Source organism: Neolamprologus multifasciatus, chromosome 18, assembly GCF_963576455.1.
Source record: "Neolamprologus multifasciatus chromosome 18, fNeoMul1.2, whole genome shotgun sequence".
Lineage (NCBI taxonomy): Eukaryota > Metazoa > Chordata > Actinopteri > Cichliformes > Cichlidae > Neolamprologus > Neolamprologus multifasciatus.
Genome location: NC_140456.1, coordinates 20,093,604 through 20,118,456, shown reverse-complemented (window position 1 = coordinate 20,118,456; position 24,853 = coordinate 20,093,604). Strand labels below are relative to the sequence as shown.

Here is a 24,853-nt window from a genome sequence, read left to right as displayed (position 1 = left end):
CACTTTATACAATATGCCTCATTCACACCCGCCCATTCGAGCAGTTTTTATTCTAAGCTAAAGTGCCATCTCACATTGCACTCCAATGAATGCATGATACTTATGCTGGAATATTTGGCATGCAGACTGGAGCAGCCAGGGACTGAACTACCAACTTCTCAATTGTTGGATGACCACCTTTGTCTCCTAAGCAACAGTGACCCTGGTTATTTCTGATAATGTGTATTGAAAAATTGTGTTAGTCCTGTAACGACAGTCCATTTTCTGCTTTGACTAAGTTGGAACAGCATGACAGAACATTGCTTTTTATCAGTGAAAAGCAAGCTTCACAGTTCAGGCTACATAAGCCCAGCATAGTGCAACAAAATAGTGACTTTCCAACATTACATATCCACCCACCCTTTGTTTGGTGGGTGGTTGCAGACAACGGCCAAATATCATCAAGTCTGCTTATTAATTCCAATCACCTTAGCACTAAATGCTCATAACATTTATGAGTCTTGAGTTTGAATCTGTGGTGCTGATTGAGTTGAGCTGTTGAACAAAGAATTTCAAACCAAGAACTGGTGTTATTTAAAGCCTTTATTACATTTTCTTCAAACTATGACGAAAGGGAGGGATTGGGCATTAACTGAACTTGTTGATGGAAGTGTGGAAAATTGTGAGACTGAGCTTGAGGCAGCAGAGTGTCTGTGCTTCCGCTTTCCAAGTCTGGATTAGGATTGCTTGGATATTGAGGAACAAATTGAGGGACAGGCACAACATATTGAGGGAGTACGGTGTCCGAGCTTTCAGTAGCAGCCGCCAAATCTGCATTAGGGTTGTTCGGATATTGTGAAAGAGGGACAAACTGAGGGAAGAGAGGATACTGGGAGAGGAAATTCACATTGGGTGGAAGCTGCAGTAAGCGGGGATAAAACTCAGCGTTAGTTGTGGTTTGAGTATCTGCTGGCACAGGTAATGGAAAGGGCCAAAGAAAAGGTGGACCAGCTGGTTTGTAACCAGGTAAGACAAACTCTGGAGGAATGAAGGATTCTGGCTTTGCAGTGGTGGTTGGGGGTGCTCTTGTGGCTTGAAGTGGGGGATAAAAGTAAGGATAGAGGGGGGAAAAGGGTGGAGGGTATTGCTGGAATGGGGGCATTTCTGACTGCTTAATGGGTTCTGCAGGATCCGATACGGCAACTGAAGGATATGGATAGTGCATTTGTTGTGGAAAGAAAAAGGGTTGAGGAACATGGGAATACAATTGGTCTGGATTTTTGCTAGTGTAGGGCATCTGGGAGTTTGATGCGGGGTCCTGAGGGGTTTGAGAGGCAGTCGTCATAAGAGCTGGTGCTGCAGGTTTGGAACACCAAAGGGAGATTGGAATACCCTGCCACCGCATTGGAAGCACATAACTGCCACCCTTTAAAACAAGAAGGAATATCAGGACTTGCGTGTTACCAGTCAAGGAGTCAAAGTTATTTACCCCCTTTTAAAAGAGCCATATTTGTTTGACATCACAATATTAAGTGTTTATGTTTAGCCAAGAGACAGTTCCAAACCCATGACTAGCAAAGTAAAGCCTCGGCCATCTAAGGAAGATTTCGCATAATTTTAATTTACTTTTGATAATTTAAAAAAATAATCCTCAGACTAGCCAATTTTAACAGCAAGCTGCCAATTATTCAAATATAGCATAAGACTTAATTTCAGTTAAAATTACCTCTTGAACCACACTGCAGCCATTATAGGGAACCATCATAACAAGTGACAGTAAGTTCCTCTGCATGTTGTAGCCACAGTTGGGAGGGACCTGGCTCAGAGGTACTGGCGGTGCATTTGCTATGGGGGAAAAAACAGTTTACATGACGATGCAACCAAATGGACACTTTACAAAAAAAAAAAAAAAAAAAAAAGAAAGAAAGTGAGCCCTGCTTGCTTACCTTGGTCCACTGCTAGCTCTGACGCTCCTCTTCCCACTACCCTGAACTTCATCCGATCCCCACCGCACAGCAGCAAAGGTACCATGCGCCTCCATGCTGCTTCTCTGGAACTGGCGTCATACATTTGGCCTTTTGACCAGCCTGACGTGGGAAAAAAATAAAATAAAATCAAGAAGAGCAAGTTTTGCAGTTATGCACAGAGGCATAGAGCTTTTAAATAAAAATCTAAATGTAAGTACATCTCCAAATAAGCACGCTTTTCCTGCAGCCAGTGTCCTTACATAAACTGTGGACCTGAAGCTTACCTATAAAATCTGCTTGATAAGATTCCTCCACGGATGAGTTTGTAGAGGCTTTCCCATATTTAACCTCTGACTCAAGGCCTGAGCCTTTCCCGACAGATTTTCCGAATACGACTTTCCCCTTTCGAGCACCTAACGCATCGGCCTCTTTGCGCCCTCCTCGTCTCTCTGTTTTCGTTAGTCGGTAACAGTCTATTGCTTGCACTAAATGGCACATCAGAATAACAGCTACAGCACAACAAACGGAGGCACGTCTCCCTTTTTCTCTACGCATCGTTTAGCTGTGCGTGTCTCCTAGAAATGTTAAGAGCTGGAAGGCGAGACTTCGCCACGACTATTTGTGCGGCAGCAAACAAGCCAGGTACCGCCACAGCCAATCAGAAGCCGCTGCGGGGACATCAACGGATTCTCTAATTACCTGGCACTATATGCACCTGAGTAATGTCTGGTTAACATTTTATTCTTAACGGGATTTGTGTGTGTGTGTGACAGAGAGAGAGAGAGAGAGAGAGAGAGAGTTTAATTAAGACACACAGTAATAATTAATGAGGTAAACTAAGAAAAATAAAAGCACAACCGCTGCCCCATCTAAAAAATGGTATTAATGTGGTATGTGTTCAGAGACCTCTGCTGCTCATAAATGGAAAGCGCAAAAACGATTTCGATTACCGAAGCGAATTTGTTTTGTCAGCTGCAGTTTCCAAGCTGACCAATGAAAGCTGGGGATCAACCTCTTACGTGCTCAGAAAATATCAAGAATTTGAACATCTACGATGCAATGGCAACCACCAAAGCTCCACCTGTCGGTGAAGCTGCAGAAAGGCTGTTAAATGAACCACTGAGGTGGGATTATTTCCTGCCTCCAAATCCTTTGTAAACACTAGATTACCATATTTACACATTTCAATAATTGTGGAAAGGTTTTGGCTTTTTTTTTTTTTTTTAAATCCGGGGTCTTACCATAGATTTTACTGTTTATTAGAAATTTATGTCAGAACGCTTATGAATGTTAGCATAACCAGTCAGATAGCAGCACAGATGAGGTCTGCTGTTATGTTTACACATTACCATACAGCTATTTCATCTCCATGGTTACTAACAACATCGGCTAGTCTGAAGCATCGCTCAATACTTGACTACCACTGGGGCAAGTACGTGGTGTTTTATTATCGTGCTGTCTTCAGCATATCTTCATAGACTATGTATAGAGGTGTTTGTTTTCACCTACTGTCAGCTTTATCTGTCTTTTTTCTCTCCTTAAATGATGACTGCTTTTATATATGTAAAAATATATTAGAAGTATTATACTTGAGTGTGTATGTGTTAGGGATAAGTTTTGATTTCTGGTAGCACATGAGACTAGCTCATTGAGCTGAGGGTGGATTGTTTTATCTTGGGATAAATACACTAAACACAGTCAAGACAAAAAGATGAAGTCCAGCTTTTCCTGCAAATCTGTTCAAAGTACATGTACATTGACTGGTCACTTTATTAGAATGGTGGACCTTCTTTTGGCTTCAAAACTGCCTTGACTCTTCTTGGCACAGAGACAACAAGGTGCTGGAATCATTCCTTGGATAATTTGGTCCATGTTGATATGATAGCATCACACAGTTGCTGCAGATTTGTCAGCTGAATCCCTGATTGCACCACATCCCAAAGGGCCTCTACTGGACTAAATCACCCTTTATAACCATTCTATTGTTCAGTTTGAACTTCAGCAGGTTATCTTGACCACATCCACATTGGCTGGTTAGATGTAAGCGGTTGAACAGGAATACCTAATGAAGTGGCCAGTGAGTGTATATTTATACATACATACCAACACTGTTAACAGTTCTCTTATTCAGACTTCTGTGTTTCATTAAATGTCACTGCTACATTAGCTCGTGATCTACTCCATGTTCCAGACGACCATATAAGACCTTGATTGGTTTCACATGGTCATATAATAATCTTGATATTATTATATGGATTAATATCTCACTCTTTCTAAAATCATTGATTGTTTCCTTTTATTTGTCATTTTTTCTCTTTGTCTGGTAAGAGGATGCGATGCAGTTGCCCAAAACCTGTCAGTGACCCACCCACCTATTGTATCAGAGCTGCGGGAGTTCTGAGGTACAATCGTGAGTCTGACAATCACAGGATGAATTTAACAACTTTTCCCCAAAGGGTAAAAAAAAATTAAAAGTCAAATATCTCCTTACTTTTTAAGGAAGGAAGCAAGGTGTTACAGATAATGTTACTCTAATAAAAAAAAATGTTATTCAGTCCCAGACAGAATACCCAGCACAATGTGAGTACTGTGGGGAAAAGGCTCATCCTCTACTTGTTCTAACATGGGTACATAATCCTGAGGTGAGGCAGACTGTAAATGGTCAAGTCAAAATCCCTAAATTCACCTATTGTACTACATGACCTCCTTACCCCCTCCTCTGTGTCCATCACAGACCCACTTCTGTTGTGCTCAGCGGCAGCAGCTATGTCAAATGCTGGTGAAGCAGAGACTTTTGTTTGAGGAGAGATCTAACCTAACCTTTGGTAATCTAACTTCAAAAGACCACATGGAAATTCTGTACCACAAATCCAGACAGAGTGAAGCTTACCGCATGTTTATGAAAGGCTTTCTGAGAAAACCTAGGTACACATTTGCATGATTTTGCATGAAAATGCCTGTAAACAGAATGAAAGTAGGAACAGAAATATGACTCAAATAATGTGCAAAATTAATATGAGTAGCGCTTATTTTGTATTTTTTCATAGAATACAATCAAGAGAATCTACAATCTACAGTGGTTACCCAGTTAATCTGCTTGCAGGGAAGACCTGTGAGTAGTTAGCAACATTCACACTGGAAGCCTGAAACTTTTGCATACAGTCATAATAAACAGACAGACAGACAGACAGACAGGTAACTGCATCTTGATTTTATAAAGCTCTGTGAAACTAACGTAGTCTATTTTGCTATTGTTTAGCTGTCTCTGCACCAGGGGTCTTCAGGTTAAGACTCTCACATGCTCCAGGAAAGGGGACAACGTATTGCAGTTGCACAAGTGAAAAATGCTTAAAAATGGAAGAGGAGGAGGTGTTGCTCCCTTTTTATGATTGGAAACCAGTTCAGTTTGGCATATGTAATCATCAGGTAACATGCAAATGAATATTACTTCTATTTTTCATGACCCACAGAGCTTGTACAGAGCTTGTTTTTTCTTATTATATTGTAAATATATGACGTTTTGTTCTTGCCAACGCAGAGGTTTCATTTATGTTTGAATAGAGGCCTCAGACAGCTGCATTACACACTAAGACAATGCCCCCATGTGGCCACACTGTGTCTACATAATACATTAAACCCAAAACCTTCACAAATGCAAGACTTTGTTATTACGCTAAATAGTATTATTATTTATAAAGAGAAACTACTCAATTTTAGTATCGTAAACTAGTAAAGCTGGGTAAAAAGGCCAAAAGACAATCAAAATCACCCTGCAGAGGCTGACGAGTTTAGACATTGAAAGAGAACTTGAATGTAGAGGTAAATTTGTAATAAAGCAACCCTCCCACTTCTTTCAAACTCCACACTATTAGGTTATGATAAGAATAATAATTGTTTTTTAAAAATAATTTTTCAAAGGTCCATGTAATTGTGTGCAAAATAGAATTTCTAGATATGATAATTTCTTCTTTTGAATGTTATCTGTATTCACAGGTGGGGTCTGAAGTTTTACAGAAATTTTATTCCAGTGGCATCAAATTCCTTACCATGTTCCCTGATGGCTCTGCTCAGGTCTTGTATCCTCTCAGATTTGATCAGATTGATCATGAGACTTTGCAGAAGTGATTTAAAAATGCACAATTTAAACATTAAAGAAATCCAGGGAATTCCAGTTGAATTGATTATCCTCTATAGTTAGTGTTCCTGTCCTTACCAGTTTGGTTACAGTTATCCCTCCGGCCTCTTGGCTGTACTTATCGTGGTCACTGAACACAATGGAAGAGTTTGTATAGTGTATGACGACGTCAGTGCCCCTAATCAACAAATCAGAGCTATATTCCAGTCTGATGGCAGAGCGACATGCTATCACACCAATGGAAACATATGGTAGATAGCATTTTTTTTTAATATTTACCATTTATTAAATATTGCCTCTTTAAATTATATTATTAGCCCTATAGTTGTTGTTGTCATAGAGGTTGCTGTCAAAGAAATGTTTTTGTTTATGGGGTGTAAATGTAATATTTAAAATTTGCACAGGTGAGCATAAATACATAATGGCAATGAGCTACAGTCCATTTATATGCATGTATTTTTCTGTACTCGCATTTCAGGCTGTCCTTAAACATGTCTGGTGGCCGATGCTTAAACAATGCAGGCAACGTAACTTGTAAGTGGAGCTGGGGTACTCCCACGCCCCTGCAGCCCATCTTTCTGTCCCTCAACAAAACTGTGGGAGTTCGAGTCCTGGGGAACAAACAAGTGTTTGTTTCCTTCTTGGCGGGCAGGCAACAGGCTAAGTTCAGTGTGGGTACCTGCTGTGCTCAGGTAAGACTGAAGCACAGACAACTAGTCTGCACATTGTGAACTGGCTATTTTATATAATTAAACACATGACAAATAAAACATAACAAGGGTTAAAATGGGAAAGAAAAGTTGGAAAATATGCTCATTTTGAATATGACACTGGAACAAGTCTAAAAGTTTGGATATGGGTATGCATTACTACCAGTTTTCTGATGTCTTTCTTTATGAAAGCAAATATATTTTGCCTTTCAAACATTTAACTACAGAGGGTTTAAATGATTTGCAAAATGACTGTAACAAATGCTAAAGTGCTTCATTAACGTGAAAAATCTTTGATTAGGGTGAATACGTGCATACTTCAGGCTCATCGGTCTCTAAAGACGAGCTGCTGGCATTGGCAGCCAAAATCAGGATCCACGCAGCAATTCAGCATCTTCACCAGTACCTGACGATGCCCTTACATCCCCAAAAACTTAAGACTACACCAGCCCATCACTTACAGGTTACTGCTCAAAGGCTCCAGAAAGTCAGTGATGATGTAATGATGAATGACAGTGACAAAGCCTTCATCCTCAAGTGCCTTCAGGATTGTTGATGTATATGTAATATTGGAACATGATGACAGTGACTGGGGAAAAAAAACAAAAAAACCCCCCCAAAAAACCTGGAAAAACATTTTGCATGTCTCATTTTTTGACTTTAGTTACCAGAAAACTATATCACCTAAAGAAAAAAACAAAAAACATTTCATGTACTAGCACCTGAGTGCTAGCATGTCAATATTTTAATATATAGAGATAATCCTTATAGCATGCTTGGCTGAATCAGTATTTTCTCATTTTTAAGGCCAGACTTACCTTTATTTTAAATTCAATTTAAATGGAGCCCGGTTTTACAAAGAGAATATCAAGTAAAGGTGTTATACAATTAACCCAATAAATGACTGTCATTACTCATTGTCTATAAAAATCATCTGTTGCACATTAACCACTTTATTTCTTTTAGGCTGGTCTTGTAGTTGTTTTTTTTTTTTAATTCTCCTCTTTTGCCTTGTAATAGAAAAATCAGTGTAGAGCTTACCGAAGACTTAATAATCAGGTTGTTACTCCAGATATTTCATACCATTGCATAGTATACCCACAGTAAACTATAAGCCTGATGACAACAGATGCGTTAGTATGTCAACTCAACACCACACCGCAGTTTCAGAGTTAAATAGTTAACAATATGTTTTATTAATCTTCTTAGTTTCCCCCAAGGTTTGTAAATATAAAAATTCAGAAATCATACCAACAGGTTCCCAATGTTATTGTCACAACAGTGATGACAGACTTTTAAGTGCTGCAAATTTCTACACGGTAAACTACTTGATAAACAAATTTCTACATATGGCTCAGTGGTACAAATGACACATTGTTTCTTTTTTTCCACAGAGATCAAATTATATTCAAATAGTTAAAGACTACAAGAACCAATGTTAACTCTCTCCTTATGGGCTCACTAATATCACCTGGATGAACTCTGTAGTAGTATGAATAGTACAAGAAAATGACAAAATGGCCAGCACTGTTGCCATGGATCCCACTCTGGCGTCAGGGGCGGGTCATCTCTAAGGGGCGCAGTGAAGAGTGATGGGGACATCCAGTCTGTGCTAGCAGTGTTCCTGCCTTCAGCGCAGACGTTCATAAACATCACCTCACAGCCCAGTGAGAAACCCACCTCAGACCTAGAAGGGCAGAGAAAGGAGCAGGCCGAATTAAAAAGCATAAACCTTCACTTTAGTAGAAGTGACTCCAAAACAAACAAAAACAAAAAAAAAAGTCCTTGGCACACGACTGTACTTACATGGAGGGGCTTTTAGCTTCAGCTAGGAATTGAACAGTAAGGTTATGAATGGTGGTGGTGCCTTGTGTTCATGTGAACGTTCATCTTCATTTCATTATCCAGGATTTGCACAAGCTGCTGCATGGAGGGCAGGTGACCTGACTCCAATTTGGACCACACTGGTACATCTATAAAATAATATTTTCATTTTAATTTGTGGGCTAGATTTTGTTCCATCATCTCAAGTTTATGAAAGTTATTGCAAGAAAAATGAAATAAAGTCAAATCCACTGGGCACTAAGTATGTGCTAGAACAACACTCACCATTTAATGTGATTTCAAACGCTCCTGTTGACATTAACTGGTTTTCAATCATGTTGCTGAGGAAGAACACCATCATGCAGGCATAAATCTGATGGAGAGGAAAGATTTATTTTATTTAAACAGTCTGCAATGTTCAGTGAGCAGAAATTAAGACAAAAACCCCACAGGATACAAGTGTAGTAACAGGTTAGCATGTAGCTGCTTTAAAATATCCGTTAGTGCACTTCAGTAGTCACTCTCAGTGGAGTAACACTTGCCAATATGTTAACATTGTGAAGTATATGGCTATTTCTCAAAATAAATACATTTTAAATCCAAGTCACATAGTCCAAGGCTCCTGCAGTTAAGCCGTTGAGACTTTACTGCAGGTCTAAGTTTTGTTTTATTTGTTACCTGTCTGCAGTTCGCATGACAGGGACTGACAGAGTTGTGCATGCCTGTTTTTGACGCACACTCTTGAGCAGCTCTCCCCGTATTGGCTGATGAGATTACAGTGCAGTAGGATTACACAACAACAAATGACATGGCCTGGCACAGTCATTAAAACCAGATTTCTGCTCTTAAGCCAGCTGATTTAGTGATAGCAGTCTAGATTCATGTTAAATATTATGCGAAAGGATTCCATGTATATACCGAAAGCAGCTTAAAAAGCAAACACATACTCAGCGGAAGAAAAACTTAAGATAGTCTTTGTTATCAAACATATGTGGCTTAGAAGCAATTTTAAAAGAACAAATTCACTAGCAAAACCAGCCCAAACCAAAATGAATAAGTCTTTGTGTATTTAAAGGCAAGAGTTGCTGTTATGCGCTTGGATTTCAATGGCACAAAAATAGTTTTTAACCTTTTTCAGCCTTCTGTTAAAATGCAAGAACGACCATTATTGCAGGAAGGCTTTTGGGATTTGCCAGGTCTCTAACCCTGGGGATAACAAATCCAAGCCAAACAATACTTAACAAAACAACCAGAAGCCACCAAATGAAGAGCTAATGAAATCCTGCGGGTTTTAGTTGTACTTGGCAGCCTGTAAGTAAACGGAAACTAGAGCCCACCTTTCTTCATTTCTACATGCTACCCACGCCTGTGCTATCTGCAATAACTTGCCAAAACAGTGTGCAGCTCCATCTACTGAAAAGCCAGAGTCTGCCGTCTAACACGCTGTTACACATTAAAAACACTACAGTAAAAACGCTCCCATAAGGACACAGTTTTGATTCCAGGAAACCTTACCTTATTTCCTTGGCCCCATTCCCACATTCCGGGGGCTTGCATACCAAAGAGAGCGAACGGGTCCCTGCCGATGATAATCAGCCCAATCACCAGCAGTTTGAAAACAGACAGGAAGGAAGCAATGTGTCTGTGGAAACAAAACAAAAATATGTGTAGCTATGGATTTGAATACAGCTCTTATACATGATAGCATAAAGCAGACAGAGCTTGTTACTGAAGTAAAATCTCTCCAAAATCTTTAGTTTGACATTGTGAGACATTGAAAACAATGGTTAAAGAATCTGAGGGGGCTTGATACCATCTCCATTTCTTTTGCACAGCTTTTCTCGTGTGTATTCATTAGAAGCCCAGAAAAATACCTAAGAGTCTCAGTAACACCACACCTTAACTACAACACCTGGGACTGCTACACAAATACATCTCACATGTAATAAAAATACAATCCAATTCTCCAGGCAATGATTCCTCAAAATGCGACTAATTATTCAGAAACCAAGTTATAGTCCATCTGAAACGGTAAACACAAAGAAACAGTTCCATAGAAACTAGAATACAATAAGAAAGATTTCATGTGTTATTTATAAGTTCTCTTTTGGACTTTATTATCATAAGTCACAGTGCTGATCGTTGTACAGATGGACTTGTTGGTTTACCCAAATACCTAATGTTCTGATGCAAGTCTTGATGCATGCTCAATCATCCTGGTAAGTAAATCCCAAAAAGTTGATTCTGTTCATCTGGATGTAGTGTTTTCAGTGGGAGAAACACTTCATCGCTCATCCAAGTGACTTCTTCAGTCTCAGCTGACTGCAGGTTTCCCCAACCTTATAAACAATGCATTGCATTATAACTGAAACCAGCCCACTGATTGAATAATGGGCTGTGAGGTCAGTTCCTTGATCATTAATATGCTGGTTTTAGTTATTATGCATTTACGCATGTCATAGTGCCTGGTACCAGGTACTTTTTTTAGTAAATACTTGACCAGGGGTCTAAGCGATCCGGGCAGGTACTAAAATGTGACATCAGACTGCATGCCACCGATTGGCTGGTCAGTAGCATCACTTGTCTCGTTCACAAAAATCAAAATCTGGAAATGAGAGAAACGGCTATAAAAACAACGCCGTGTTTCCAGAGTCTAGCGTTCACATTGTGGGATGCTCGGACGTGGTGCTATGACTAGGGATGGGTATTGATAAGATTTTCATGATTCCGATTCCATTTTCGATTCTGTTTAACGATTCGATTCTTTATCGATTCTTTTTAAAAAAGGAGAACACTAAGGTCAAATAGCTTAGAACTTTTTATATCTTCTCTTTGAACAAGATAGAAATTTAGGAGTAACATGGCCTTACAAACCCAACAGTGACATCTTAAGAGATCCACAGCCTATGGCTCTTCCATGGGGTGTCACAGGGTCCCCAGGGAAAAAAAATTGTAAATGTAAAATAATAAAATAAATATTTTTCTGTAGCAATAACAAAGTATAACATAAATTATTCTGTAGCAATTACACAAGAATATTCAGTAATGTTCCTGCCTACAATTAAACACATTCACTTACCATCTGCTGTGGCAAATAGGTGCAAGCCTTTTACCACAAACTTAGTCACTGCTCTGTGACATTCGTCTATCCTGGCCTGAAAGGAGACGCTAATGGTAGACTGCAGCGGGAACTGCCAGCATCTGAGCCAGCCAGACTGTCTGTCTCTCTCATCATGGTCACCTAAATGCACAGTAATGGCAGGTTTTGTAATAAGGCAGATCGCGCTAACATAATATGCACTGTTAGTTGATTATTTACCTGCCGCATTAACGGGAGAGGACGTGCAAACGTTACCGCTGCTGCTGGGTTGAGATTCACGAGTCCGGAGCGGAATTAAAAACACGACATTCATTTAAGGTTATCTCGTGTTTTGTGAGCTTTTGCATATTTGTAGTGTTTCCTCCCTTAAATGAAATGTCTACTTTGCAAGTATTGCAAGTTGCCCTGTTGTCATCCGTTCTTGTAAAGTATAATCAAACTTTTGAGTGTTTGAGCCGCCGTGTTTCCTGCCAGGTAAATGACGCTACGCAACGTGGTGACGTCATTCGGGGCGACTGGAATTGATAAGGGAATCGTTTGCAAAAATGGCAAACGATTCCAAGGAATTGAAACAGTGGGAACCAGTTCTCAACAAGAACCGGTTTTCGATACCCATCCCTAGCTATGACGACAGTCACGTGTGTTAGGTAGCACTGCTTTGTAATGGAAAACCAGTTGATCCAAGTCGAGGTGTGGCAATCCATGGCAAGTAGGTATTAATGGAAAAGGGGCTTAGGTACCAAAGTACTTGGTACTACAACCTAATGGAAAGTCCTTGAAAATGAGTTGAGCCATGGCGAGCTAATCTTAGTAGGTACGAGTGGAAAAGGGCTATAAGAAATATGGGAAGTGGTGGATTTGGTCATTTGGAACAGATTTTTCATTACCCTCCCAAGTTAAGGCTACATTACTATTTCTCGTTTGGCTCTCAGCGAAGGCGGTCGCACTTTTCTCCTCTCCTCCTTACCCTTATCTTCCCTGCTTAGCCTCTGTGTCCTTGTCTGTCTCATGTGCATTACTTTTCCCTGGAACAGTCTCTCACTGTCGTTCTCTAAAACCTAAAAGAGAATTATGGATTTGATCAACTGGTCTCTGAATGCTATTGACACCCTCTTCTCAACGAGAAGTCTGGGCTCGGGAGAGCCCGAGTGCCCTGGAGGGACTTTCCCTGCCGGATACACGATGGACGGGTGGCAGAACTGGAGAGTCATGTGCCTGGCGGGACTGTCGATCGAGGACGCTGAAGATATCTACCTATTCGGAACCATGATAACAGGGTCCTTGCTGATCGGAGCTGGCATGGCCCTGACTTATCGGAGAATTGAGAGAGCGGAACCGGCTGTTCAAACCCCCCCAAGGCTGCCTGCTGGAATCGAAGCGACTGGACGAGTCGCGACCTCTCACAACGAACGCAGCATGGTTAACACCTTGGAGACGCTTACAGCTGCTGTGAAGGCTCAAAACAACACCATTGAGCGTATGGTGGGATACATCAGAGAGGGCCCTGCTCAAAATGACAACCTTGAGCGAAAGTTGGATCACATCACAGAACGGATCACTGCAGTTGTGAGGTCTCAGAATCAAAAGAATGATAACACCACGGATCAGAAGTTTGATACCATCATGGGGAGGCTCGCGGCTCTCCAACGGGAGATCGAGAGACCAGCATCAGAGTGTTAAAGATCAGCTTTGAAAATTCTCGTGAGCTGCTCATATGGAAAGAAAATCAACAAAATCAACAAATTCGGGATCAAAATGCAGACACCACCACGGCGCCAGCTGCACAGGCCCAAGGCTGAAGCCGGACAAAACACTCCCTGATAACGACTGTGTGATGACTATTCTCCCCATCCCATGCAAGGCCACCTGGATTGGCTGGAGGACTGTTTACTTAGCCTGATAGGGCGAAGGACACTGTCTCAGCTGAACTATGGACACGCACACACACACACTTACACTGATAAGCACTCACTCATCTCCCCTTCCCTTTCCAACGCCTTCGATGCTTGTTACCTCCTGGGAACACGAGGCGGGTCTGGGCCCGCGCTGGCGAATCGGCGCAGTGGCAGGATGTCTGCTGTGTTGCCTGGGATTACTCCTTATCCCCTACCCAACCCTGTTGCTGGTCACGTGCTCTATAATGTTGTACTGTGGACATTTATGTGCTTTTCTGTGCAGAGGAGTTTTTTTGTTTCCTGTTCTCATGCTGTCCTCCTGTAGCCCAGCATGAGTAGAGGTCTCTTTTTTTCCTCTTGTACTTTTTCCCATTGTAATGTCCATTTCAGTGTTTTTTTTTCTGTATCAACCGTTCTCTGACTTGTATCCCCATGTGATGTCTGTGTTGTGTGTGTAAGGTCGGGGGGCGGGTTCATTCCACTGCAGGGCAACCTACCTCTGCATGTGGTGAATAAAATTTGAACTTGAACTTGAACTTAACTAATACCTAATTGACCATTACGCATGTTATATAATCCTACACCATAATAAAGCTATACATTTTTAAAAACTGAAGGAAAAAAAAATGCATGTCCCCACCCAATGAACACATTTACATTTCAGAAGATTTATGACTTAATTGATGTTGTTTCTTTCTTTTTCTTTTTTTAAATCTTTATAGTTTTTAAACTTCTATATCTGTAGCTTTTTGACCTGTTATATCTTGTGAAACAAATTTATCTGTAATGCTGACCCTGCATTAACTTAAAATGTGACAAATAAAACTAAAACACTAAAATAGCGTGACATTCCACTTAATCTACATTTAAATACTTTAGCTGAAACCATCACATCCATGTCTGTACTGTATACACCAAGGAAGGTATGCAACTTCAACCCCATGGCCTGAAAATTTAAGCAATTAAGGGAATGCATCACAGTTGTTTGGATTACCTGCGGAGAGTACCCATTTAATGTCTTTAAAACTTGGGAATGCAAAATGAAGTAAGCTGGAGTAAAATTAGCCCAGTTCATCTAACAATTTGTCTATTGCTGACATTTTGATTTGATTTGAAGACATTTTTCTTCATTGGAGTGATTTTAGGACACTGGATCAAAACATCTTTAAAAAGGACAGCAGTTTAAGCAGTGTCTACCAAAACTACCAGACACCAATCCATGGCCAGATATGTTCGTGCTTGAGAATTTCACTTCCTTAGACAAATCACGGCTAATCCCAGGGAGCTTTCAGCCCACTTTAATAAGGCTCAACGTAATCCACTTGTAACAAGGCAGGCAATCTTTCGCTCTCGCTTACCGATACATGGGAACAGGAAGATAGTTCTCCCCTTCAATGCGGATGTCTGGGTACCGCTGGTACAAGGCCTGCGTGTACTCCTCAAACACCCGCTTGTATCCTCAGGAAATGCTGTGGGGGGGAAACAAGGACACTGCTAGAAAGCCGCGCACAGTCTAAAGTCAAAACAGGACAGGCTAACAAAGGTTACGTTGATGATTTAGCACGAAGATTTGAATTTTAAACTTCTCTGTTGATCATTTACTCAAAAGTTTTATATTTGCCTTGGCAGCAGCGCGTTATCATACATGAAAGCTGCATGTTCACCTTTGTGGGCTGTGTTTGCTTTAGTGACTAGCTTATTTACATTGCAAACGTGGTCTTAAAAAATCATTTCCTCGTACACAAACGTCAAACAAAGTGAGAGTTTTCAGGTTAGCACACCGCCTCCTGGTCAGGTTAATATTTAGAGTAGTTAGTGGACTAATTTGCCTAAAATCTCCAAGTCTATCAGCGAAAACAATATGTGAATTTACCAACAATAACTGCAGAGCAGAGGGAACATTTTACTGTAATCTGGAAAAAAAAAATCCTGTCGTCGTAGCGTAACAATAATAACGCAATACCATGACCTACACACAGTAGACGGCTTATTAAAGGTTTAACAGCGGAAGAGGAAGCCATGTTTTCCACCAAATGTTCACGAAAAAAGTGCCAAAAATGATCGACTTCCAGAAAATGATTTCAGTAGAGCTTTTGACAGCTGTTTATTTATTCAGTTTGAACAACCCGCAGCGTTGTTATTTCCTAACAAACATCCGGTAAATTAACCTCCTATCGGCGAGCGTTTACCGATTTTAGGCCTGCGCCGCTGTTAGCCGGGGGCTAGCGTGCAATGACTCGCCAGTTTTTTTTGGCTCATTTGCTTACCAGATTTGAAACCTGAGAAGAGGTCCAGTGGCAAACTGCATCTTCATTTTCTTTATGCCGCTGCTGTCACCAGCCGTGGCACAGCAGAGGGAAAACACCCCCAAAACCAGGAGCGAGAACCGTATCCACTTCATGGCTATCCTCTTCGACGGTCTCTTCCTTAACCCGTCGTACACAGGCAGGTTAATCTGTATATTTCGCTTCTGGTTGGTCCCTCCTTTTCCTCTTCATCCAATCGCAGATTTTAACTAGTACTGGTTTCATCTTTAGCACCACCTACCGCTTTGGCAGTTCAACTGATAGACAGAGCCTTTGGGCTAATAAAATATAACAACATGGATCACCTCATCTTAACCTCCTAAGACCCGAACTCTTCTACGGCATGCATTTTTAATTTGTCTTTGATATTTGGGCATATTGGGGCCCAATGAACATAAAACCAAAGAATTACCACATTTTCTTTACCTTATTTTTGTTTTTAAGAAAAATAAGAGCCACATATGAGGATATTCGTTTAAAATTTTGATAGAACAGCAGCAGTATATAACCTTGTAAGTGGATATCAGGCCCCTGTAAAGCAAAATTGAGTATTTTGGTCTAAATAACCCAAAATATGATGTCCACATATGTGGATGCCAGGTCCTAGGAGGTTAAAGATGGGATATTTCCTTAGTGTGTGTTTTGATAATAGTGTTGCAGCTGATCGGATACCTACTAAGGCCACAGCACATGATCAACACTTACACTGGCAAAATTCATGGAGTGATTGTGCACCATCATTCCCCCTTTTGAGATCAAAGTCTCATTATAGGATAGGGGCCATCAAAATATTGATTTTAAGTTAGCCTTCCCTCACAGGGGCCAAGTCAAATAATAGAAGCAAAATATTCTATAGCAGCTATTTGCTGTTAAAAAAACAACAACTCAAAAACAAACAGAAACCATCAACTTAGTCATTCAATTATTTATACAGAGCCACATCTCACCAAGAATAACTCAATTCTGTTGAAATTTCAAATTTGAATCATAGCTTTGAAAGAGGTGAACTATGTTCACCTATGATGCAGAAAAGAAATCATACTGCATTCTTAGTGGTGGTATAATTTATTTAATGAGGTGCATAGACAACTTCAATGACCATTTCCATCAAGAATGAGCCCTCCAAAACTTGTCTCGATTTTTTAATGTCCATGTATCCAATTCTGCACTAGAAATGAGCTGTCTGCCTAAAATATATAAAATCACATTTAATGAATAGTGTTCAAAAACATTTTATTGAATACACAGAAGTTACTACAATGAAACAAATATAGTAAGAACAAACACAATTTTCTAATAAAACAGCTCGTTATTCAGAAGAGAAGGTTTTCTACTTGATTTAGTGATTCAGCCTCGCTGATCGCTCCTGATCCACAGCAGACTGCAAAGCCATCACTGTCTCTGTGGATGAAACAAATGAATGTAAAGCACACCAAAGTAAATCCTTTCTTCCTAATCCTTTGTCAGGCTATCCGGTCGTTAAGTGTGACGTCACTAGCCGTGTCTGGGCCTAAACTCCGCTGCAGGTCCATATATCAAACGATCACAAAAGTTAACGTGAGTGTTCTCGGTGGTCAGGAACAAATGTAATCGCATGGCAGGATGCTTTAAAAAGACCAAACTTCAACCAGGAGAACAACTGAGATAATTCATCCACAATACGAGCTTAGTCATTCATATACTGCTGCATGGGCTGGGCTGTAGTTACATCCTAAGGTTTTAAAAACTGAGCTCAAATAAATGATTAGCGGTAATAAAAGCCGAGGGAGGTCAACAGTGATCACTGACTATTTTAGGAGCTTTTTGAGATTAAATAGAAGAAAATACAAAACATTAAACATGTTAACAACACAAAAGCCATATTAAATGCAGAATACTTTAGGCCCGGAAGTAGGATTCATCACATCATCACTTAACGACAGGATACATTCAATTTTGACAAAACAAGATGACTGTTTGGCATCTATACATTTGTTTTTGTTTAAATACACTTAAAAAAAATTAAAGAAAACAAAACATGAACTTGGCTGATGTAACCCACTGTCTCGTTTTTAAATCCTCAAGACAAGCCATTTTCTCCATCACCATCTTGGTCTTTTAAAAATCAGATATGATGAAAAGGGCAGATTGGACGGTCAAACTGCATGCTCATTGGCTAACTACTTGAAACAATCCTCCATTTCTGACCATTACTTAATCGTTTTTCTCCCAAGCTCACCCTGAAAATAATGACTAAATACAGCAAGAAAGTGTTTAGAGAGGTCACATTTGGAAACGGTTTTTCTTTCTATAATAACAAAATTCTTTTTACAAGCCCTAGGTATTGCCCCCTGGTGGCCATTAAAAAGAATAGAATTTTAAGACATTTCTTTTATTTCTTTTTTTAAACTGTCTGAGTCTGCACCTTTATTTAAAACAAAAAACAAAAGAAAAAAGGCTGGAGCTGTGTTAGAAGGGGTAAAGTATTGTGTAATGAGCAAGCAGATTTAGTACATTACATTAACAAAACAAATCAAGCAATATTTTGGTTGGTACAAACCCAATAGCTTTTTGGAATGATCAACCAGATTGGGGAGTCCTTCCTCGATGTTGTATGAGATTTGGCCCATTTCTTGTACGAGGTCACCTGCCCTCTGAGTGGGGGAAAAATAAATAAATAAATAAATAAATAAATAGGCGAAATTACTAATTTAAAAAAATAAAATGACATTGTAACTTGAATCCTGGAAAAAACATACAAAGTTAGGAAAACTCTACCTTGAGCTCTGAATAAACTTTCTCCTCCAGCGCAGCCACCTGAGATATGGCATCATACACACTGGTATCCAAAACTGATTCCTACATCACAAAAAGAGTGACAAGTTAAATCTGAGAAACTTCCACACAGGTTATAACTGGATTCATGCTGTGCAAGCTTACCTCTTCTGAGGAGCTATTCATTGGCTCCTGTGTCTTAGGTGCTTCACTGGCTTTGGAATTGCCATTAAGTTCCTTCACTCTGCAGAAAATGTTTCAAGCTTCATCATACAATAAGGTGACTGAGAATTCCCATTAGAAAAAAACCAAAAAAAACCCAAAAAGCCCACAGATTCAGAGCTTCATATGCTAAATACATACCTGTCAGCATAGCGCAATGTGTTCATTGTATATTCACATGAGGTCATACCTGGAGACACCATAGCAATCTGTGAAAAAGAAAAAAAATTATTTGATGTGGATTTCAAAATATCCAATGCTGAGAGGAAGTCAAATTTGGTGTGGTAACATACCATGCAGGTCCTGGACTTCTCTCCAATGAAAGAATCCCTGAGGACTTTGGTCAAAGTGCTCATTCGGAAAGGAATGTGATCACTGTTCTTTCCCAGTGAACGGATACACTCCTACAGGATACAAGAGAGGAAACACCAGCGTTTTGAGTTGCTGTGCATACATATTTAATGGAGAGAAAACAGAGTACTTCTGCCTTTTAATTAACCATCGCTTACCTTGAGAGCCAGAAGGCTGCGATTGATCTCGGCAGTTTCAACTAAAGTACTCCGGTCATTGCTGCTGACATCTGTACCACGCTCATTGCCAGCCAAATCGACCAGTGAAAACTTGCCGTGCAGCGTGGTAGCACGGTCATTGCGCCGAAGAACAATTTGAAGGATTGCATGAGAGCGGGATGAGTTGGCATTGGCTGAGGTTTGGCCCGACGTTCTGGAAAAGACAGTGAGATTCTAACTTAGAGTTTGCCTACCTACACTAATGGGTAATTAATACGTTTTTGTGCTCTTTCAGCCACAAAGAAAAATGCACAAGGAAACATCAAACACATTCTTGATACTAAACTACCTGCACGAACTGCCAATCTGTATCATCTTGATGACCTCCTCTGCTGAGGTCACATAGATCTCTTCGAGGCCGACCACCTGAACCTGTTGTCGTTCATCTTCCAAAACACGCAGCTTGGCCTTCTTATGCAGCAGGTCATACACCTAAATAAAAATAAATAAATAAATAAATAAAGGTCTAGTTTGTTATATGGATTAATTGAACACGTGGATTCAATAGATATCTTCTGAGTGAAGGGTGTTCCCTTCACGTTTTCCTACCTTGCCGTTGTAAATCTCAAAGAAGCTGACGTAGGCAGAGAGATCCAAATTAGCATACCTCCTGTGGTGGAGGTAGGCAAAAACATCCTGGGCTAGAAGTGAATAGACTCAAATTATGACAAAGTCTGTTTTTTGTACAAAATCCAGTTGTTTCATTTCAGGTCCTACCTGCTAATGCGTAGATGCCTTTAGCACTGTTCTGCTGCTTCCCTGTGAAATCACCTCCCATTGTCTTAAAAACAAATAAAGTCTTTGAATAAATTCCACATTTGCAAAATTGTGCTTCAACACCCCCCCCCCCCCCCCCAAAAAAAAAAAAAAAAAAAAACAACAAACAAACACTCAAAGTCTTAGATCAAGTGGAGACTTACATGAGTCTTACCACTTCCTGTCTGGCCATAGGCAAAACATGTTGCCATACCACCTTCAAAAATGGACTGGACTAAAGGTTTAGCTGTGAACCTAAAGGAAAATCAGAATTTTAGTCATCATGACATTAACAGGAAAATTACAGCATGTATAAAAGTATACATCGAGTCTCCATTGTACTGGTCAATGTCCCAGTTGAAAAAGCTAAGTCAGAAAATGTACAATCAGAGCCACTGTTTGCTTAATTAAAGGAAAAATTAGGTAGTTACTTGTAGACAAGTTCATTGGTGGCGGTCTCATCAAAGGAGTAGTCAAAGTGGAAGACTTGATTGTCCAAGTACTTGGTGAGGTCCACCTTGTGTTTTGGCTCATGGACCAGTAACGCACCTTTCCCAGGTACAGACACCACATCAATCTCCTTTTTATTAATCTCTACAATACACAAGAGTATCGGAATTAGTGTATAAACATGGCAACTGTTTTCTTTCCCTTAATTACTCCTTTGTATTCAGACGATAGAATAGAGAATCTACAAATTACTCCTGACCTACCCTGCTTGTTAAAGGGCCGCTTGCGAACGCACACACAAATCCTTTGGGGCTCAATCTTAAAAAAGGCAAGAGATGTGCAGAGAAATGACTGTGCTACAATAAAACTTTCTGGATGGAACATTGTAAGTCTTAAAAAGTCTAAAACCTACTGTTTCAGTAGTTGATAAGGGTGTGATTTCCAAAGTCGCTCTGAAATCCTGAATCATCTCAAAGAACTTCTGGTTGGGCCGGGAACCTTCCAGAAACTATAAAGACAAGCAAACAAAAGGTACTGTAACAAAATGAGGAGTAGTTTTGCTCATGTTTAAAGCAATTTACATTAAAAAAAAAAGAATGGTTGAAGAAATCTTTCACCTTTCCCCTCTTGGTTTGCATATCTGGGGGCTTTATAACACAAGAGAGCCTTTTATTGCCTTTGTTCAGCTCCACGGGAGCCACAGATTTCCTTCTGCCTGAAATGTGAAAAAACAAACAAACAATATACACACTGAAATAAATAAATGAGATGTTAACACCTAATACCAATAAAATGGGTTACATACCTCTAACTGTGGATGGAGGAGGCATTTTCTCAGGTTCATCATTTTGCTTTATGGCCTCAGGAACAAAAGGCTGCAAAGTCGCTGGTTGTGTATCATTCCTTTTACGCTGCTGATTCGGAATTACTAGATGACAAAAAACAAATATACTTCAGATTTAACAGAAGGAAAAGACCGTAATATTTTTTCATACATTTAAAGTACTCAGAAACTTACTCAAATACATTTTAACAGGTACATGATATGACTTTGTACCCTGCAGATAACCAAATGCATATGGCATGGTCACCAACAACAACATGTTGTTAAATGAAACAGATGTGGCTCTCATTAGACCGCGTTATGCATTTTAACAAATCTTTTTGTTTTCTGTTTTAAATGAATAAGTAAATCACAACCAACCAGAGTTTTTGAGGACTGATGATGGGGGTAGATCGGGATGTATGGTTTCTGGGTTAGCTGAAAATGATTCTGTAGCTGAGACTGGTCCTTGAACAGAACCTGGGGCCTGAAACATACACGTCTGCCGAGCCTGGGACCGAGTAGCAACTGAAAGTGACACAAAACCAAGTCAAACTGCTGAAATATGAGTTTATGCAATTCAGACTGATTATTAACCGCATTATCAATCTGGATTAAGACAGCCACTACTGGTAAAATGGAGGAGAAAGAGGAAAGAAAAAAAAAGCAAAGCTGTACGAGGCTGTCTGGCAAAACACAAGTGACACCAACAGTAAATTCACCACTTATTTTTCTGAAAACAGAACAACCAAATTGACATCCACAGTGGTAGAAAAGTGTGTTTTAAGTGAATAACAAAGATATGAAACACTAATGTGGTGGTCATTAAAAAAGTCCTAAAAAAGGACTCTAGGCCACTGTACATGCACTGTTTATTCTCCAATGAACTGATCAACCAGTGATAACAATCAGCGGTCCTTTTTATAACACAATCTTATTTCTCAACAGGCAGAATTTAAGGACGAAGAGACAAAAAAACCAACAAAAAAACAAAACACTGCTGCATATGCATATACAATCACCCAACACCTAAATGTGTTGATTTGCATCCCTTGTGCTTTATCATTAGTTTAATGTACATCTAAAATCTGGGAGCAGAGTTCAGCTCTTGCAGGACTGTCACTCCTCGCCCTTGCACCCATAACCAAAACAGGACAGATTTGCTTTAACAAAAAACATGCACGCCGTGCCGACCTGACTCTTCAGTTCTGGTGACTGCTGTAGTAGAAGCTTTTGGAAGGAAAGAAGCCATTAGGCAAGAGTACTTAACATTTACACCTGACACACAGAGACTCAATATTTACATACAGGAGGCAGGTGCAGGAATCCTAGAGGAGCGCAGTCGACCCTCGTATTTCTACAGAATAAAAACAGAAAGAAAACGGTATAATGCTCAGTCCAGTCAGCCACTTAACTCCCTCATAAGAAGCACCGTGTACTTATGTGTAATATAAGTTATTAGAACATCATTCTGCATGTAGTTACATCAAACAGTATAAAAGCGGGGGGAGATTTTTAAATCCAGATGATGTACTATGAGGTGCAAAATAAAAAAACTTAAAAAAAAAAAAGTTATTTATCACTTATAAAACAAAAATGCTCAATTTGAATTAATCCACTGTCTTAAGGTCATCAACATGTGGAGTAGAGCATTGCTTCAGGTTTGCTCATGGGAAGTCTTCATTTACAACTACAGTTGTGTTCCTTTTGGATTACACCTCATACAGCATAAGGCTTCTACTGAACATTCAAATTCAACTCACATGCATCCTTACCTGAAACTTAATGTCACAGGAGAGGCTACACGAGGAAGCAGGATCATCTAACCTTGCTGTCATCTGGTGACTGACAGCAAGGTTAATGTAATACATTATGAGAAAAAACAATGTAGGCTAGCACTCACCTTTTCTGGAACATGAGTCAGTGGGTCAGGAGTTGAGCTTGTGATTGAATTTATAGGGTCCAAAACCTCTGGATTGAGTATACATAACTCACTTAGATCAATCTAAAACACAGAAGAAGAAGCAGACTCAGCATATAGGATATATTAATGCATACTTGGTTGATATCACCTCAGTTACGACATTACTGACCCCCTTTCCACGGCACATGTTCCTCTCATGCCACTCAACCATAACTGTGGACTTGTCAACGGATTTCACCGTGGCCGAATGGACTCGACCTAGTTCACGTACATAAAAAAGCATGCCTGAGTTAACTTACCGCACACGGGAAGTACAAAAACACATAATACGAACGGATTTAATGCAACATGAGCTCACCATCACTGCGGCTGATCTGGACAGAGAGTCCAACGAGAAGTCGGGACAGGCTGTTCTCCATGATAGCGCCTTCTTAAAAAGCTGAAAATAATGAAGGTAACGTTAGCGTATTAAGTATCCAACTCATTCTCTACCAGTTGTGCTGTCGTCGCTGTGAAAATATGTCGCCTTTTCATGGAAACGTAAAGTTTGATAGAACCAAACCGTCAGTCGTTTCCATTTGTTTATTTTTAGTTTCTTTCAAGATAAAAACCACACTTACCTTTTACCCGTACCAAACTCAACAGCGCCCAGAATTTAAACTGGCGTTATTTCCGAGTATTTAAGAATCTGATTGGTCTTCGTCATTTCATAGAGTCCAGCGTTCTTCTTCTACGGATTTATAGGTGGTATTTAAATTGATGTTACACTGCCACTCATCGGACAAGTTAGGAAGAACCGCTACAGTTGTGCAAATGGAAGAACTTCGATACACTAATTCAACCAGACCAGCTCGGTAAGATGTTGCTGACTTTAATGAAATGTTGTGTTTTATCCACGCAAGCAAACAAAAGCAGAAAGGAGGCTAGTAACATTTATTTTAACAGACAAGTGCTTTACAAGAAATACACATCATACAGTACGGGATTTAAATGTGTGTGTATATAAATATAAATAAATAAATAAATAAATAAATAAATAAATAAATAAATAAATAAATAAATAAATAAATAAATAAATATATATATTGAAGCCCTTTGATTTACAACATTGTTTTGGTTCATTTTTTTCCTCGGGCATTTCTTACACACAGCTCTCTTAATCAGTTAATCATGCTGAGATCTGGACTTTGACTGGGTCATTGCAACACATCTGTTCTTTTCTTTTTCTGCCATTCTCGTGTGGATTTGGTGCTGTGCTTGGGATCATTGTCCTGCTGTATGCTGTAATTTTGGCAAACCTTTAGCTGTCATTGCCTCACATTTGACTCTAGAATACAGAGGGCGTCGTGATCAACTCAGTGACTGCCCAAGTCCTGTGGCTGCAAACCAAGCCTTACTCATCACCCCTCCATCACTGTGCATTGCAATTGTTGTAAGAT

General features: G+C 39.9%; 4 protein-coding genes across 8 annotated transcripts; 1 reads left to right on the top strand and 3 right to left on the bottom strand.

Moving 5' to 3' along the window:
- Nucleotides 1-567: 567 nt before the first annotated feature.
- Nucleotides 568-2,661, bottom strand: LOC146497790 (uncharacterized). The gene is made up of 4 exons (XM_085140292.1): nucleotides 2,231-2,661; nucleotides 1,926-2,066; nucleotides 1,706-1,824; nucleotides 568-1,405 (listed from the first exon to the last, which is right to left on the bottom strand). Exons 1-4 carry the CDS (start codon nucleotides 2,499-2,501, stop codon nucleotides 602-604), a joined length of 1,335 nt encoding a protein of 444 aa, XP_084996418.1. The 5' UTR covers nucleotides 2,502-2,661; the 3' UTR covers nucleotides 568-601.
- A 283-nt stretch (nucleotides 2,662-2,944) lies between these two features.
- Nucleotides 2,945-7,383, top strand: LOC146497789 (glutamate-rich protein 6). 4 transcript variants are annotated; one of them, XM_085140287.1, is made up of 10 exons: nucleotides 2,945-3,070; nucleotides 4,275-4,403; nucleotides 4,502-4,588; nucleotides 4,681-4,871; nucleotides 4,994-5,058; nucleotides 5,206-5,372; nucleotides 5,940-6,022; nucleotides 6,174-6,332; nucleotides 6,560-6,773; nucleotides 7,093-7,383. In XM_085140287.1, exons 2-10 carry the CDS (start codon nucleotides 4,278-4,280, stop codon nucleotides 7,345-7,347), a joined length of 1,347 nt encoding a protein of 448 aa, XP_084996413.1. In that variant the 5' UTR covers nucleotides 2,945-3,070; nucleotides 4,275-4,277; the 3' UTR covers nucleotides 7,348-7,383. The 4 variants fall into 4 exon arrangements, with proteins under 4 accessions (XP_084996413.1, XP_084996412.1, XP_084996410.1 ...); XM_085140286.1 differs by lacking the exon at nucleotides 2,945-3,070 and adding an exon at nucleotides 3,077-3,374; XM_085140284.1 differs by lacking the exon at nucleotides 2,945-3,070 and adding an exon at nucleotides 3,077-3,378 and having other exon boundaries at nucleotides 4,277-4,403.
- A 114-nt stretch (nucleotides 7,384-7,497) lies between these two features.
- On the bottom strand, nucleotides 7,498-16,061 carry selenot1a (selenoprotein T, 1a). The gene is made up of 6 exons (XM_085140300.1): nucleotides 15,878-16,061; nucleotides 14,969-15,079; nucleotides 10,131-10,257; nucleotides 8,901-8,988; nucleotides 8,598-8,764; nucleotides 7,498-8,478 (listed from the first exon to the last, which is right to left on the bottom strand). Exons 1-5 carry the CDS (start codon nucleotides 16,009-16,011, stop codon nucleotides 8,640-8,642), a joined length of 585 nt encoding a protein of 194 aa, XP_084996426.1. The 5' UTR covers nucleotides 16,012-16,061; the 3' UTR covers nucleotides 7,498-8,478; nucleotides 8,598-8,639.
- A 901-nt stretch (nucleotides 16,062-16,962) lies between these two features.
- Nucleotides 16,963-24,162, bottom strand: kif2c (kinesin family member 2C). 2 transcript variants are annotated; one of them, XM_085140282.1, is made up of 23 exons: nucleotides 24,035-24,162; nucleotides 23,773-23,853; nucleotides 23,584-23,672; nucleotides 23,394-23,495; nucleotides 22,799-22,847; nucleotides 22,685-22,720; nucleotides 21,872-22,018; nucleotides 21,473-21,595; nucleotides 21,285-21,382; nucleotides 21,080-21,175; nucleotides 20,931-20,985; nucleotides 20,649-20,811; nucleotides 20,382-20,472; nucleotides 20,179-20,242; nucleotides 20,011-20,102; nucleotides 19,751-19,893; nucleotides 19,402-19,615; nucleotides 19,186-19,296; nucleotides 19,034-19,101; nucleotides 18,836-18,914; nucleotides 18,674-18,754; nucleotides 18,456-18,549; nucleotides 16,963-17,317 (listed from the first exon to the last, which is right to left on the bottom strand). In XM_085140282.1, exons 2-23 carry the CDS (start codon nucleotides 23,831-23,833, stop codon nucleotides 17,256-17,258), a joined length of 2,118 nt encoding a protein of 705 aa, XP_084996408.1. In that variant the 5' UTR covers nucleotides 23,834-23,853; nucleotides 24,035-24,162; the 3' UTR covers nucleotides 16,963-17,255. The 2 variants fall into 2 exon arrangements, with proteins under 2 accessions (XP_084996408.1, XP_084996409.1); XM_085140283.1 differs by lacking the exon at nucleotides 22,685-22,720.
- Between the last annotated feature and the right edge of the window lie 691 nt (nucleotides 24,163-24,853).

Excerpts from the sequence above, each read along its gene's own strand:
- LOC146497790 (XM_085140292.1), bottom strand. The coding sequence starts at position 2,501 with ATGCGTAGAGAAAAAGGGAGACGTGCCTCCGTTTGTTGTGCTGTAGCT. Across the intron at positions 2,067-2,230 it reads TTATCAAGCAGATTTTATAG|GCTGGTCAAAAGGCCAAATG; the intron begins GTAAGCTTCAGG and ends TTCCCACGTCAG. Across the intron at positions 1,406-1,705 it reads GCTGCAGTGTGGTTCAAGAG|GGTGGCAGTTATGTGCTTCC; the intron begins GTAATTTTAACT and ends CTTGTTTTAAAG.
- LOC146497789 (XM_085140284.1), top strand. The coding sequence starts at position 3,230 with ATGAATGTTAGCATAACCAGTCAGATAGCAGCACAGATGAGGTCTGCT. Across the intron at positions 3,379-4,276 it reads CTTGACTACCACTGGGGCAA|GATGCGATGCAGTTGCCCAA; the intron begins GTACGTGGTGTT and ends GTCTGGTAAGAG. Across the intron at positions 5,373-5,939 it reads TTGGCATATGTAATCATCAG|GTGGGGTCTGAAGTTTTACA; the intron begins GTAACATGCAAA and ends CTGTATTCACAG.
- kif2c (XM_085140282.1), bottom strand. The coding sequence starts at position 23,833 with ATGGAGAACAGCCTGTCCCGACTTCTCGTTGGACTCTCTGTCCAGATC. Across the intron at positions 23,673-23,772 it reads CCAGATCAGCCGCAGTGATG|GTCGAGTCCATTCGGCCACG; the intron begins GTGAGCTCATGT and ends TACGTGAACTAG. Across the intron at positions 21,176-21,284 it reads TGCAAACCAAGAGGGGAAAG|TTTCTGGAAGGTTCCCGGCC; the intron begins GTGAAAGATTTC and ends TTGTCTTTATAG.